The sequence below is a fragment of the Lathamus discolor genome, chromosome 4 (genome assembly GCF_037157495.1).
Source record: "Lathamus discolor isolate bLatDis1 chromosome 4, bLatDis1.hap1, whole genome shotgun sequence".
NCBI classification, from domain to species: domain Eukaryota; kingdom Metazoa; phylum Chordata; class Aves; order Psittaciformes; family Psittacidae; genus Lathamus; species Lathamus discolor.
This window is the reverse complement of record NC_088887.1, coordinates 13054702-13070800: the sequence shown is the minus strand read 5'-3', so window position 1 is coordinate 13070800 and position 16099 is coordinate 13054702. Positions and strand designations below refer to the sequence as shown.

General features: G+C 38.5%; 1 protein-coding gene across 1 annotated transcript in view; it reads right to left on the bottom strand.

Moving 5' to 3' along the window:
- The window catches only part of ROBO2 (roundabout guidance receptor 2), a 1075181-nt gene that overhangs the window by 40359 nt on the left and 1018723 nt on the right, over positions 1 to 16099 (bottom strand). The window contains exons 20-23 of the mRNA XM_065676374.1: positions 10164 to 10206; positions 8476 to 8603; positions 3594 to 3875; positions 3100 to 3225 (exon numbers count right to left, since the gene is read on the bottom strand). Coding sequence (XP_065532446.1) covers positions 3100 to 3225; positions 3594 to 3875; positions 8476 to 8603; positions 10164 to 10206 — 579 coding nt within the window. The remainder of the gene's footprint in view (positions 1 to 3099; positions 3226 to 3593; positions 3876 to 8475; positions 8604 to 10163; positions 10207 to 16099) is intronic.

Here is a 16099-nt window from a genome sequence, read left to right as displayed (position 1 = left end):
TTATCACCTCCTATTCTGGCTACCATGGACAGGCAATGAGTCCAGCAAAGTTTCTAATCAGTCTGGCTGGCAGCGCATTGCAAACAAGATTTTGCTTTCTACTACTCAATTCCAGACCAGAGCTCTTCCTTCCTTGTCTTGGAGTATCTAGTGTAAATCCAGCCAAGATCATGTCGTTCATTGTGTGTGAACTGAAGCTGATATTACATTTACTAGGATGCAAGACAGGCTCTTTCCTCCTTTTTGTAGCCTGGCAGAAAGGGAAGCATTCTTGAAAAGGGAAAGAACATTTGATCAATGGAAAAGACACCCCAGCAATGGTGGCAATGAAGGAACAAATAAATTAACCTTCTGGAGGGAAAACGAAGCTTTCGAAGCTTAGGTGCGGTGGAAAGCAGAGTTAGCAGAACAGTATAAAGGAAGTTATTGCTGAGTGCAATTTGCAGGACATACATAGGGGAAGTCTGTAAAAGTCAGCAAGAGTAGGAGGCAGCAAGAGCTAAAGCAGGAGGGGCTGCTTTGGGAGGAAAGCACATGCATAAGAGTGTGTACATGTGTGTTGCAGGGGGATTTAAACTAGGAAAACTCAGAGAAGAGAAACACAGAGATCAGCTGAGGTGCAGAGGAAGATTTTGGAAGTGTAGTGTCTTGGTAATCTTAGAAGATGGGTCAAATGGAGGTTGGATATGTGGAGTGCTAGTATGGAAACACTCTGATTTGGGGGGTTTTGGAGGGAAAGGTCAAAGACAATGGAGCCATTAGAAAGAGTGAAACAGAGAGCTGAGGAACTGTTTAGATTAAGTGGAAGAAAGGAACTTCAAAGGCATTACTGGTAGGGAAAACAGCCTACACTGTACACTTGGGCAGGAGATTTCTCTTCTGTCCCCAAGGGCAAAGTTACTCCACTGTCAGACTAGTGGAACAGACACCTAATACATAAAGCCTGATGTGTGTTTGAAAACTGTTGCACCGAAGCCTTGTCTCCTCATAGCAATGATGCTTGATGTTTCAATGCCTCCATTTCCCCATAGCAATGATGCTTGATGTTTCAATGCCTCCATCTCCCCATAGCAATGATGCTGGATGTTTCAATGCCTCCATCTCCCCATAGCAATGATGCTGGATGTTTCAATGCCTCTGTCTCCCCATAGCAATGATGCTTGATGTTTCAATGTCTCCTCACACTGAAATTCAATTATGTTCTTTAAATCTCTAGATGAATCAGCCCAGAAAAAGAATTTGCCAGTCAGGCTGAAGATCATAGCACTGACATAAGCTGGGAGCTGTGCAAAGTACAGCCACAAAATTTCCCTGCCTCACAAAGCAGTTGATTTTTTAGCTATTTTCCATTCCACAGTGGGATAGGATTTCTCATTATATTCATTTGAGAGAGAGAGAGAAACTTAGTCGGCATAATAAGTAGTACTTAAGGTACTAACAAAGGAAGCAAGAGAACAATCCCTTCACCCTGATGGGGACTACATAATCAAAGCTGGTCTCTGATTCCAGTGATGCTCTAGTTGTCAGAATATTTGAAGCTCTCCCCCAGTTTCTCATGTATTACAGACATAATTAGCCTGTATTAAAGACATAATTAGCGGGCAAGGGAGAGCAAAATACTGACTCTACAGTTCAATAGGCTGACACTCATCTGAGCATTGGGGCATCCAGATGTCAGCTGCTTTGATCACAACAGGAGTGCCCTGGCCATAGAAAAAGACGGGCTAACCTGAAGTTTCTGTATGTTGTTGGAAAATTTACATCAAACTGAAAACACTACACAAAATATTATGTTTCCCTTGAAGTACTGGTTCAAAGTCCAGCTTTGATCAACTGATATGTTCCAATGAAACTTTTTATTTTCTGAGAAAATTCTTAGGCAGCTGTAGCTGTCAACACATCTGAAGTGTGACACTGCCCTCTGATAACTGGCACATATGTACCTCAGCATATCAATTTCTGCATATCCATGCAGACAGAGGAGCAAGCCGATTTCCTAAGCTACTTGCCAGTACATCTCACAAACAAGGAACAAGAACTCTCCTTGAAGAACTGTATGAACTTAGCTCTCAGATACCTCTCTGTCAATGCCACAAACCTATTTTCCAGTCTCACTTGAAACAGCTAATACTCCCTATGAGAACACAAGACCTGCAAGCACCTTCAGCTATTTGAGTTATGGGCCAATGATTATGGGCTTCTAATCTCAACATTCAATTTGAACAGCCATTTAAATTGACATACAGAAGCCATTTCTAGGGCTGATCTGTTATGGTTAGGATTGTTCCAACTTATAGTAGAAATTCAGAAGGCTACAGATATAGTATGAATTTGAAATTTAAGTCACTTCAGCGCTCCCATATTTCACTTAAATGAAATAGTAGACTTGCATTTTAAATGCTGGCTTTTCAGGTTTTGTCTTGAAAACAAAAAATGACATAGTGGTACATAAGCAAGAAGTAAGCAAAATTAAAGAAATGAAGAAAAAGGTGTGTTTAAATATCATTTTCATTTAATCAAAATAATTTCAAAATCATTTTCATCTAATTAAAACGTGTTGTGTTTCCAATATAACATGCAGCACACACATAAAATTTACATTTGGTTTCTATGCAGACTTGGCACAATTTTTGAAACCCCACTCATCTTGCAGGGCCCTACATTTATTTCTGAGCTGCTTCACTGAAAAACAGCATTTTTGAAACAGCTCGTGGGAGTGGGGAATCTGTTAACAATTCAACAAAAATATTCATTTCCTCATGAAGTTCAGTGTGGGAAGATCTATAAAGTGAGGTTTGATGTGGAAATATAGTTGCTCCGTGAACTGTGCTGTCAGGGAAGGGATGTGACAAGTCAAGGTTTGCAGTTGCACCAACAAGCAAGCTGGCTGGGAGGATTCTCCAATTATCTCCAAATAGGTTTTGCAAAAGGCTTTCTTGTTCAGTAGAGGCCAACGTGACACCACTTGTTGATGTTCCAGTGGGCTTGCGCCCTCACATTCCTACCCACAAAGAAGTGCACAAGAGGTTTTCCACCTCCCTGGTGAGCTGCTGACCAAGACCCCTCCGTCCCTAACCCACCCACGGTAGTGGAACCAACCTGAGAGGCTGCCACTCCTTTCAGAGCTGTTGTGGGAGCTGGTGGTGCTGAAATCCTGTGACTGGTTGTGTGGTAATCTATTAGCCAATCCCTCAGCCACGCGGTAGTCAGGGATGTAAAGCAAGGCTAAGGGTTAAACGGCAAAGGTCACAGTGGCATCGTGTGATTAGTTGACAGCACAAGCACATGCAACACATGCAGTTAGCAAGTCAGATGTGGTGGGGCAGCAAGTTTAATTAATTTTCTTTTAAATGTATACCTATCCTAGCCTAATGGAAGGCAGATGGCTTGGTGATTAGCACAGGACAGAGAGCGTTAAAAGCAGAAAACAATACACTTTGTGATTGTGTGAGGTTCAGCACACAATCTATGCATGCAAAGCATGTAAGCATTAGTTATGGTAAATCTGAACAGCATCTCACATACTAAGAAGAATTTTCTAATTCATGCATAGATGTATATATAAGGGCTCTGAAAAACAAGAGCTTATTTACCATTGTTGCCTTTGCCTTGGTCCGGGAGAGAGTAACCGAATCCCATCAGATCATTTTTTTGCTGAATTGAGCTTTTCCACTGAGGATCAGGTAAGTCAACAGCCAGCTCATGGATGCTATTGGAATGCAGTATCTGGGTGGTGGCATATGGTGTAGCTTGCGTTATTTGACTGGAACTGTTGTAACTAGTTTTCGTGGTGAAGTCAATGCTGCTGTAAATGGCTCCATCAGAAAGCATAGTAGCGCTTTTATCTCCTTGCCCTGGCACTGGTGGCAGCACATCTGCAGTGAACATAGGGGAATGAAACAAATCATTGATGCACAGGAAGCCTGAAAGTATCAAGGTTTAAGATGAAAAATAAACGTGTCATTTTGCATGTTTGCATTTCAGCTGAGACAGGTCCATGAGCCAACGAAGGGAAGATGATGTACAACCATCACCATACTATCAGCATCTGTGACAGGCCTACCACTTGTCCTTCACGTCTCGCTGCCTAAAACCATCTTTCTTTGTTTTTTTTTTTTCCCATACCTTCAACTGTGAAAGGGAAGTTTGGAATGTTTCTCTCCTGAAGAATGTTTTCAATTGTTCACTCTATGTCAGAAGCAATGAAACTGTCTGGGCTTCAGGGAAATGATGAAAGGAGTGAATCTACAAACCACAGAGGAAACTTTCCCAGCAAATATGTAGTAAAACTGTTAAATGGATGCCAAAGCTCTCAAAGTAATTTTTTAAGGCCATCACCTTGACTTCCTTGAAGTTTTATGCATCAGCTTATCTAATTTTATTTGTCACATTAGCTAGTATGTTTCTCCTTTTCAAGAAAAGGAAAACCTGACAAAGGCGAGTTTCTCCCATTGTGTGTAAGAAAACCTGCTATTTTGAAGGGATCTAAGTGATTAGTCTCTTAAAATGGCAACAGTGTTGATAATGGAGAACAACTTGCTCAAGTACTCCAGTACCTTTACCTGAAAACAGTACAGTGTATTTAACTAAATATCTGTTGACTTTTCACACCTTTTGAATCCTATCACACACTGCAATTTGTACCTTTAATCAGTTAGATTGGCAATCTCTCTCCTTACTAAACATTGTAGTGACCTTTGCTGGTGGAATACTAGATTTAGAAGCTGAGATTAGTGAAGTGTGAAGAATTTAATGATGACTGGCATAATGTCCCAAGAAGAACTACAGTTCAGCAGATAACCCTTTTCTTGCTGTCTCAGAGGTCAATATATCAAATGGAACATTTTTTACAACTTATTTAAACTCTGAAAAGTTAAATCCATTCTGGAACTTACTTGTTAGAAAAATGCATAATTTATATGCCATTTGCTTTCGACACCTGAATGGCAGATAGAGATTCCAGCCATTAGACCACACTTTTAGATAATGCATACTTCTATAGTGAGGATGCTCAGATTCCATTCTAGGCATCACAGACATTTTATATACCTTAAGTCCCAGAGAGAAAAAGATGATTCTTGAACCTAGACAAGAGTTTAGGTTCAGTTCCAGACTCAGATATGGGTTTTGTACCTTACGGAATACAGTTTTTCTCTCACTGTTTCAAGACTTTTCCAGCAATGAGATATGATATGGTCTCCCTCACACTGTTTTTGGGGAGATTTGGGTTGTTTTATTTTCCTTGGGATGAACATTTAGACCATGAAACTATTTTCTACTGCATTCACGTGTGCAATAACAAACATTTTAATATGGATCCTAATAACATCTGCAGTCTCAGGGCAACAATATAATATTAGCAATAAATATGGCAATAACAAGTGCTCAGTAGAGAGAGTGCAGAAACAGATATTAAATTTGGGTCTATCATTATGATCTGTTTTTGCAGACAACAACAACAGGGAAATGGGCACAATCAAGTATTTAAAATGTCTTAATTGTGTTAACTTTTATCTGCAGATAAAATGTAAGTAAAAAAATAAAATTACCATGAATGTAAACTACAGGCCATATTTCAAAATCAGGCTATTACTATCTATCTTCACTCATTCACTGTGCTTTTTGGGGGCAGCACACAATCATAAAAGCATCTATGTGCAAATACAGCATGTGATGGTAAAGACAAGTGCAGTCCTGTCTTTCTTGCATTTCATTCACAATTTTCCTTTCCACAACTGGTTTCATCAAAGTATAGTGGATTGCAGTTTAGTAAATAAATTCTGTTTGATGTATAAATAAAGGAAGTCCAGCTCAAGCTGTCTGTGTTGGCTTTGCAGACTCACAAATGAAAACTAGCAAAATGTCTCATCTCTCAAGACATACATCTACCCTTATAACATGTTTCAGGAAACTGAAGAAGTATCATCCCTATACAGTCATTTTAAAATGGAGAACTATACATTTACAAACACTTGAAATGAAAGTTGCATAGCTTCCCGCCAGCCAAGAACTTTCAGTCATTCCTACGAATAAGATGAGGTTCTCCAGACATTCTGGGAATTTCTAGTGCAACCACAGATTACTTTTTTAACCGCAAGGAGATGTATACACTAAGCACTCAAAGAACTATTAAAATTCCATTTTACAAAGTGCCATAATCACCTAGTAAAAAATCAAGTGTGATTTTCCCACCAAGTCATCATAGCAAAAAAAAAACACACTAAACATTTCAGACCAAAGATGAAGACACATTTCCCACTGGACGCTTTCCCAAACACTCTCCAAAATCCACCTTGTTTTGTAACTCTTGAAATAAATGAAATACTGTTGAAGGACTTCCTGAGGAAAAGTCTTTCTTCCTCCCTCAGGAGATACAGTACCATTTTGTGGCCTCGTGCAACTCCAAACCAAACCTGTGCGTCCTACTCACAGCCTTGTTCTCAAATGCCTATCTAGGACGCAACGTATTTCACTCTTAAAGGCAATGTTAGATCTGCCTGCCTCAGTTTCTGAGTTTCCAGAGTGATCGATTGCCACCTTACTGTTTTCAAAATTCTTAGAGACTTTTTTATATTTTCACAAACCCTTTAACCAGTAAAGGCCCAAGTTCTATCTACACAGTTAATTCATGTTAAGAGACGTCTGACTTGTGATGCATCTTTAATGAAGAAGAGTCCAAACTCAGCTGCTGAAACAGATATGGAAAAGTGGTCCCAAACCAGCCAGAATAAAAGTATGAGCTCAACTGTAGAGATCATGGGTGGAATTAAGCTGCTGAATTTCAAAATATAACTGTTGCATCACTTGGACAAATTTGGATCTATGCCTCATCCACATTGAAGCCAAAACCTTTAAGACATGCTTCTAATTTCAGTTGTATAGAGCCAAATGCTAAAAGAAAAATGGTAATTTTTCTGTATTATGTGAGCTTAAGAAAAGATGTAAAAGTACTGAAGGGTTTTATTTTCAAGATATTCACAACAAAGAAGGTGGCAGATATTCAGTTGCCTTCTCAATATTATAAAAAGTTTTGCTTACTTTAAAATATTTTCGTAACTTTTTTATATGGAAAATAAATCTAGAGTGTTTTGTTGTAATTTGAAGTCATGGTACTCAAACCACAGGCAAGAAGTTTTGCACGGGAACATATAACCAGTGTGAGAGATGGTTTTCAGAAGCAGATTCTGGTACAGTTCAAACGTGAATTCTTTTCACATTTATCAGCTTGAAGGTTTTATAGATTTTTTTGCATTTTAATGTATTTTTGATATATAAAGTTGTCTTGATTTTTGTTTACTTATTTATGGCTTAGAAATATTTCTATACCCATTTACATTAGGAACTCTTGTTGTGAATACCTCTATGGAGAGCTAACTGTGTTACAACATCACAAAAACCAAGGAAGTAGGAGAGATGTGAAGATTACTATCACTTTTAGAAATCGCTACCACGCATCTTGAAATTCCCATCTAAGTAAAATGTTTGAAAGAAAATAACCCCTCTAAAGATTCATCATCTTAATCATTACCTCATCTCCCCAACAGGCCTCTCTCATTCCAAAATGGAAATAAAACCCTAAAAAATCTAAATGGTTCCCCTCTTTGTGTATTTTTCCTCCAATAAGAAGGAAAGTTTCTGAAGATTTTTGAAACCTTCTTCATGGATTATGATTGACACTGAGAGCAGTCCCTCACCAGGAGGAGGAGGACGGGTAAGCTGACAGCAACAATGCTCTTCTGTCCTTCTGCTGAGGAAGCATCCTTCCTGTATCCCCTGAGCAGTTCTCTGCTGTTATGGCCATCCTCTATCCCTGGCTACATTGCCCTACACGCAGATTGCTCATCTCCACGTAAGAGGTAATGAGTTTGAGCACAGATACACTTCTTTTGAGATAATAAGCAGACCCTGTCTCACCACTGTGGGGTAAATTACAAACTAGACCCACATTTTAAAGAAGCAGAAAGAGAAAAAGCATTCTAAACTCAATTTTAAATCAAATTGTGAGTCAAACATAGAAATAACTATAATGATGAAAATACTACACAGTGTTTATCATAGGTATTAATTAATAGAAGGAGAAGAGAAGGCTCCAGAGAGACCTTATAGTAGCCTTCCTATACCTTAAGGAGGCCTGCAAGAAACCTGGAGAGGGACTTTTTACAAGGGCCTGTAGTGATAGGACAAGGGGGAATGGCTTTAAGCTGAAAGACAATAGATTTTTATTAGATAATAGGAAGAAATTCTTCACTGTGAGGGTAATGAGACATTGGAACAGCTTGTCCTGAGAAGCTGTGGCTTTCCATCCCTGGAAGTGTTCAAGGGTTGGACAGGGCTTGGAGCAATCCGGTCCAGTGCATGGTGTCCCTGCCTGTGGCAGTGGGGTTGGAAGTAGATGCTCTTTAAGGTCCCTTCCAACCCAAACCATTCTATGATTCTATTGTGTACTATACAGTGAATTAATAAAAGGAAACCTACCTCCACGACCAAAATTGCCAAGATCATTGGGTCCACTAGTGCTGTTGTTTACCGGCAGACTTGTGGCAGGCCAAGAGTCTGCAAGCCAAGGATAACTGGGGTCACTTGCATTCAACAGACCTGGTCGACTGAAGCAGAATAGAAAAAAAAAAGATATACATACAAATATATAGAGACACACTTAAAAAATTAAAGTACCTGTGAGACAACTAGTGATTGAGGAGACCGTATCACTGTTCTCCTAACACTGTAGGTAAAAGACAGTTTAGGAGACTTCCATTTCTTTCAAATTAAAATTGTGTAGCCTTTGATGATTTAAAGACCTTGAACAGTTAATTAAGGTTATATACAAATCAACTTTGTCAGTAGAAGTGGGACTAGGCATCTGTCGTGATTCTGCCAGAATCCAAATGAACTCCGTTGTCTGTGTGAAACAGGGGTTAGGCAGCACCATCACGGGATCCTACACCAGGGCTGCATGATAAATTACCACCTCAAGGGAGCCATCACTCAAACTGATTGCTCCGTATCAGCCATTTCCAGGACTTTGGGCTACTATTTCTTCTTCCCCTTGCATCCCAAATGCACGCCTGTCATCTGCAGGCTGGTAACTCTTTCTTTGAGCACTCTTGGACAGTTTAGAGGCAAGCAGGTTTGAGGAGGATAAATGGAAAATCCACAGCTCTCTTTAAGTGCCACTACTGCATGGCTTTTATATCCCTGTAATTCCCAGCTTTGAGAGTAGTATTAAACAGTGAGTCTGTTGAAAGAGAAGGTACACTTGGGCCATAAGGCTTGCTCACTCCAGGATAAACAGCCAGAAATTTAGCAAGTCAGGTGGATTGTTTGTATTTGTATTTAACAGGAAGAACAAATAATTTCCTACAGACATCCCCTTCCCCTAAATGGAAACAAAATCCTGTTCACACTTCTGCATCTTTTCCAGGTTATTAATGCACTCATGAAGTTGGAGCAACATCTCTGATCATTGTACGTTATAGACCCCTGCCTGGTACAATCCCTAAGAGAAACATCGGTTTCTATGGCAACGGCAATAAGAAGACCCAGCCGCCTTCTTGCCACATCCACTCACTCTCATTAGGCCTAATCTCTTTTTGCTAAAATATTGATTAAACAGGAGATTGGAAGTTATTACCAGGGCCTAATTACAATCTCCATATTGGCAAAGGGAAAATAGATGAGGATATATGGGCCTGTTATCAACTTTTATCAATTTCAGTTGAGTAGCCAAAGTTGTGGAATCCAGTCCTATCAATCTACAGCCTATTCATCATCCATGAATCATTTATTTTGTGATCGATTAAGTGTAATTGTTCACTCACAGCAATTTAAGGGGAGCCAATAAGGAGTCTTAAACAACAGCAACTTCATTTGCTAATGTCTAATTAATGCAATAAACATCCCAGTAACAAATGAACACATTCCTTGTGATATTTACTACTCATTTCTTCCAGGGCATCTGGGAGATATGAAACATCTGGGCTTGATTCCTCCAAAGTGCACAGCAGATAGGTCATTAAACCTTGTGGTAAGCTACTGAACTCTTCCTAGTGTTGTCAGTCTTCCCAATGATCGGTTAAGACCGAAGTGCATCACCTATAGCATTTTTCACATCCCTAATTTTAACAATTAACACAATGGAAAGACCTTTATGCAAAGAAACATACCTTCCATTGCTCATTAGTCCTCCATCTCCTCTTTGGAAAGTGACTGTGTTTTGGATGGAAAAACGAAACAAACAAACGTACACACACACACGCACACACATATAAGACAGGGAAAAATTAATTAGTAATAATTAAAAGTAACAATTCAAACTGCTCAGTGTCCAAGATCGGAGGCCTCTTGGCATCATCACATAACATAGTACAGAAATGGTAAGAAAAGGATCAAACACATGAGGGTTACAATTTGGTTTGGATTTCACTGCACATTATTGATTAACATCAATTTGCTCTGTAGCTTGCAAGGCAAAGCTGATGCCTGGGCAAAAGGCCTGAATTTACCACAGGCCCCTTCATATGACTTTGCTTTGCAAGATTGAGCCATGTGATGAAATTGTTTTCTTGGCATGCTTTTCTTCAGTACATAATGACATTGCACCAGTGAGTTAATATCATGTCGTAATGCAGTAATGTCACCACACAAATATGCCATTTCCCAGGACAAATACAAAGAGGTGGCAGCTCTATTAGAGCTGAAGGGGTGAAAAGAAGCATAGAACGACATTGTTTCCATTAGAAGTATAGTATAAGAACCAGCACCCACACATAAATGCATACACGCCAATATCATTGGGAAAAAATGTGTTTCCAGTCTTGCCATGGAGGATGCCAAGGACATATTCAGAGGGAGACAATTGTTTTTATGGCTCCATTCATGGGTGTTTGAAAAAAAAAAAAAACAAAACACCAGCCTATCCCTTATCTTTCTTATTAACAGGATTATATTTCAGGGCAATATAGGTAAACCCACATTACTGGTGAGATGCCAATTGACAACATTTGACACTCCTTTTTGAAGCACTGGCAAATATTTTGAATCAAGGCCAACAGACTACTCTCATTCTCAGTGGCAATATCCCATCATTTATTGCCAGGCATAGATAAGGCAGACTATTAAATTATATCAGTGTCCTGGACACCTGCAGCCTTACAAGCCACTGACAAGCTGAGGGTTTGAATTTCAGAGAGGAATGGAAAACTCTGTGGCCAGTTTAATTTCAAATTGGCTTCAGTTAGGAAATACTATTTGCCTTTGTAACACAGACATTCCAATCATTAAATTATAGGTCCCAGAGTATTTGCAAGATTTTCCAAATATTAGTCCAAATTAGACTGATTCAAGATTAGGCTTTGCATTATACACCATTCTAATCAGACAAAATTACTACAGCCAATAGAAATGCTGTGATCATTAAAAAAATTAGCAATGACATAAATCCACTGGGATAATACTTCTGATACCCTATAGAATCCTTGTCACTTTATTAACTCCTAGGATAATTTCACATTCAGTAAAGGCGACAACACTGGCCCCAGTGGAAGCACTACTGGAAGAGCGCTTGGGTAGGGTGATTAATTACCCTTCACTGCAGAACAGACTAATATCAATATCAGAAAATCACTGCAGTCATATGTCACATCAAAATGGTTAATAGCTGAATTTTGAAAAGATGTAATCAAACCAATTAATGAAAAGAAAATCAAAATGCAAAGTATGGGAAGTACTAAATAAAAGTCTGCTTTGAAAAACAAGACATTGTAAAACATTGCAGCTAATTAATTTTAGAGCTGATGCTACTTTCACTCACATTGTTTCTAATACACTGTCAAATGACTGTACCGCTCATTGCTTAAAAATGAATAATCTGAGGTGCTGTGGATATCACGTGTGAATATGCTAAGAGGTGGGTACTGCCTGGCTATGTTTAAAAGTGTGTTGGTCAAAGCACATTAGATACTGTTTCCTTTCTCCTCCTCCTCTTCAAATTTAACATTTGATTTCTCCAGCTTTCTGCATTTGTCAAAGTGACAAGAAATAAGGAAAGTGAGAAACAACAGTGGATTTGCTACCAACCCTTATAAATGAAGTTTACAGATTTAAGGGAGTTCTATTAAAACATATTTTCTGAAAACTTCTTGGGATTAATTCTGTTGTTTAAGCTATCATCTACCAGAAATGCTATTGAAATGATATTGCCGCTGCTTGTATAGCACATACAGGTGTGTGAGAATTTAATGTCATGGGGAGAAAAAAATATCAATACTTGTGGCCTTCGAAATATTTATATCCCTTGTGTACCTTTATAAATAAAGCTGAAATGGGGGAGCTAGTATGAGATTGCAGCAGTGTTTGTCAGGCACATTTTATTTTCTGTGTTGTGTAGTGAGGTATGGAAAAAACTCCAAGGTATGCTGTGAGAAACACATCAAGAAGACATGACATTGGAACCTCTTTGCTAGAGCTGTAATTGCTGCAGATTGGCTGCGGCATATGAGTATGTTGAGAAGAGACAGGTATCACACCATTTACTCCCGTGTATACTGCTTGTAGTAACTATTTCCTGGCTTTTTTCTACATAAAATAATCTTACACCCTCCCAACATAAACACTGTTTTTAGAAAAAAGTTCAATTTAGTTTATTAAAAAAAGAACTTGTCTTGGAGTGACATTGTTTTTCCTGCAAAGACTGTGCTTGGCTTACACGATGTGTAGGGAACTGGGAAGGAATACACGTTCTTTTGCTTACCCTCCACCGTGTGTACCAGTGTATGGATGGTTATAATCTTCATGAGAAAATAAACAAGAAAGTATTTTAGTTACTATTCTTGGTGGAAAAGGCTTCAGAAAATCAACTAAACTAGGCAAATTCCTCTTGAAATGTGGACATATCAGGATGGTAAAGAAAGAAAAGTCATATTCCTGATGCTATCCATAAATGGGCTACCTAAGCCAGGATAGAGAAGATGCCTTTCTTTTAGAACCAATATTGTGAAAGGAAAGACAGCTAACAACAGAAGATATGGTCAGGCTGCCAACAAAAGCACTATGTTTATCATCCCTGTCGTACGTTTTGTCAGGGTTTTTGCCTGCAGTTTGATTTCTGCAATTACAAAACAAGTCTAAATGCCTGAATAGGAGCATACTTAATGCAATGCAGGCTTGTAGATGTCACTGTAAAAATAAAACACACAGACAGCTGGCTTTATTCATCCTGTCTCCACTTCAAAAAGAAGCAGAGCAATTTCAAGGGGCAATGCAAGAGGAGGAAGGGAAGGATGTCCCTATCCCTGACCCACCCATCTCCCTTGCTTTTTATCACCAAGGAAGCAAAAAAGCTCTTTCAGCAGTCTTTGCATCTGATATATGTTCTTAGAAAGGCTGACGACCTGCAGGGATGAGATTGGTTTTCTAAAAAAGATGAAAAAATAACCTCTGCACAGAGAGATTTTGAAGGAATCCCCACCAGCTTATACTTCAAGGACTGTAAAAATGCAGAAATATAATCCAAAGTGCATTTTAAATGCATAAATATTTAAGGAAATTATATTGTATATATTTGTATGAAGAACAGCATATGTTAAGGAGCTTTTCACATGCTTTTTATTAAATATGTAAGGAGGTACCCAAGCCATTTACTAATATTATCTGACAAGGTTGAACTTAATCTTCATGCCTGCTAGAATTGGAAAAATACGAATGTATAGTAAGTTGACATTCTGAGGCAAGAAAGCCTTCGAAAGCTTTAGAAAGCTTTCCGTATGCCTATCTCTAGTAGGCCACATTTTCCTACTGCAAATGAAAACTTTAATGTTGCCAGCCAAGTCTCATTCCTTTTTCTGATAAGCTGTTCCTCAAATATGAATGTAGATTAATCCTCTTTTAATAAGCATTAGCTCAGAACAGATAATCAGCATATAAAAATTCCATCAAATCTTCTGTCTAGTTTTGGATGATTCTGTCAAACAATTTATCCTTCTTTAATGGTTTCAGGAGCTGCACATAAAATGTGTAGCATTCCATGACTCTCTATTTTTAATTTGGTTTTGTTTACTCAGTTTCATGAAATCTTTAATCCCAAGGAGCACTAGTCACTACATAAGCTTGCCTACTCAAAAGTGAAAATATGTGTTTACTTTCCTTGCATGACTGATGGTCTAAACACTTGAAAAACCTGAGTATTCAAGCGAGTGGGTACTGGCACAACAATGAGTTTGAGGGTGCAGGAAAGATAAGCTAATAAACGAAACTGCTCTTATTTCTACAGATGGATTTCATGCCTCTGTTGTATAAGTCCTTATACCAAACTTTGAAAAGAGAATTGCAACTTCCAGTACAAAATAAACAAACTCTGTTCCATCACTGTACTACAGGAACAAAATAATTAATCTCATAATTGGTCAGATATCACTTTTCAGACAACTGAAAATGGGTAACAACTGTATTAAATGTCTCTGTGCCAGATTTGGGTTTGATGATAGTATGTCATGGTCCTGAAAATACACACTCCTTGTAGAACTGCAGATGACACTACTACTCACCAGCAATGACCTAACAAACATTGCCAAAAATCATATGCTTTGTAGTACGGGTATTGCCATCAGTGCCTGATGGGTCATGAAGGGGGAAAGGGAAGTGGAGGAATAGTGTTGTACAGAATTGTGGCTCAGTAACTACTGAAAATAAGTAAGAAGCTATGATTTTCAATTCCACTTTATTTATGACCATTTGAGCATTGATCAGTGCTTATGAAAATGCTCACAAAGACAGAAAGCTTAATAAATTTAAATTCATTCTTCTCTGGCATAAGTCTTTACCAATTGTGATATTTGCTGTTTGCTCTTCTCTTACGTAGAGTGTTATAGTACTTGAGTAACACAGCAGAAATTATATCTCTTAGGAGCCTAATAACAGAACAGAAATAATCAAACAGTCCCAGTAAATCACCTATAATCTGAAAATGACCCAAAAGAACATTTTTTGCAAGTAATTATACAATCTTAATTATATAATCTTGCAAAATCAAGACTTTAAAACAACTATTTTTAGTGCTTTAAGTTCTACATGTATGCAAATACAACTGAAGAAAACCAAACAAAAAAACCCATTTACATCAGAAATAACTGAAACAAACAAGTTTTTGTTTTGTGTCTGAAATAGTATAACATTCATATACTTTCTAATATGTTTGATTCTCTTTATTACACAGTCAAATCTGCACATTCTGCAACTTTCTGAAGGAAGCAGATGTCTGAACAAAAATTGTGCACCTTCTAAAATTTGAGCTTATTAGGAGAAATTCATATTTAGCAAAACTTTACTGACAGCTGCCTCTGATGAGTTTCTGAAAGCTACATACCACTGCCTATAAATATTTAGGTCTGAAACCGAACTGTTTACGAATCTTATCTTCACAGGGAACAACATACAGTTGTGAGTGTTGTCAAACCTCCACAAGCATAGATATATTGGTCTAAATGATATTACCAATGGCAAACTCTTGAAATACTACAGAACTAGCAATATTTCTTACGGAACTCTGTATGTAAAGATAAAAAATACGGACTTTGTTCTTTCATAAGAACAACTGGTTTATTAGATTAATGATATTTTTCTGGACTTGACTCCTGGATGACTCAGGTTCTGAGTATCTCCAGAAATGGTTACAGGCCAGGAAACAGAACCATGGGCTGTTATAATTCTCTAAAGCAAATTTTGGCAGTGCCTCTGACATATCTTAGTTGCCCAGTACATGTGGATTAAGTACACTGAATCATGCACAGTAATTGTGGCACCAGCATAACCCTGTGTCATGCCAATATATGTTATCAAGACAGTGGAAAAACCTCACCATAGTTACAGACAGCTGACCCTGGCATGACCAAAGGAACCAAATGCAAAGACGCATTATTTCATTTTGGAAAATCCCATATTGTGTCTCAAAGAAAAGCAACTAAAGCGTTTAGGGTAGCATGTGCTGTGCCACAGCTTAGACTAACTTGAACAAACCTGCCTGGAAGCCAGAGGAGCAATTCCTGAGACCCAGAGCTTCTCCATGAGGACACTTCTCCCTCACAGTGTCACAGGGCCCTGGAGCAGA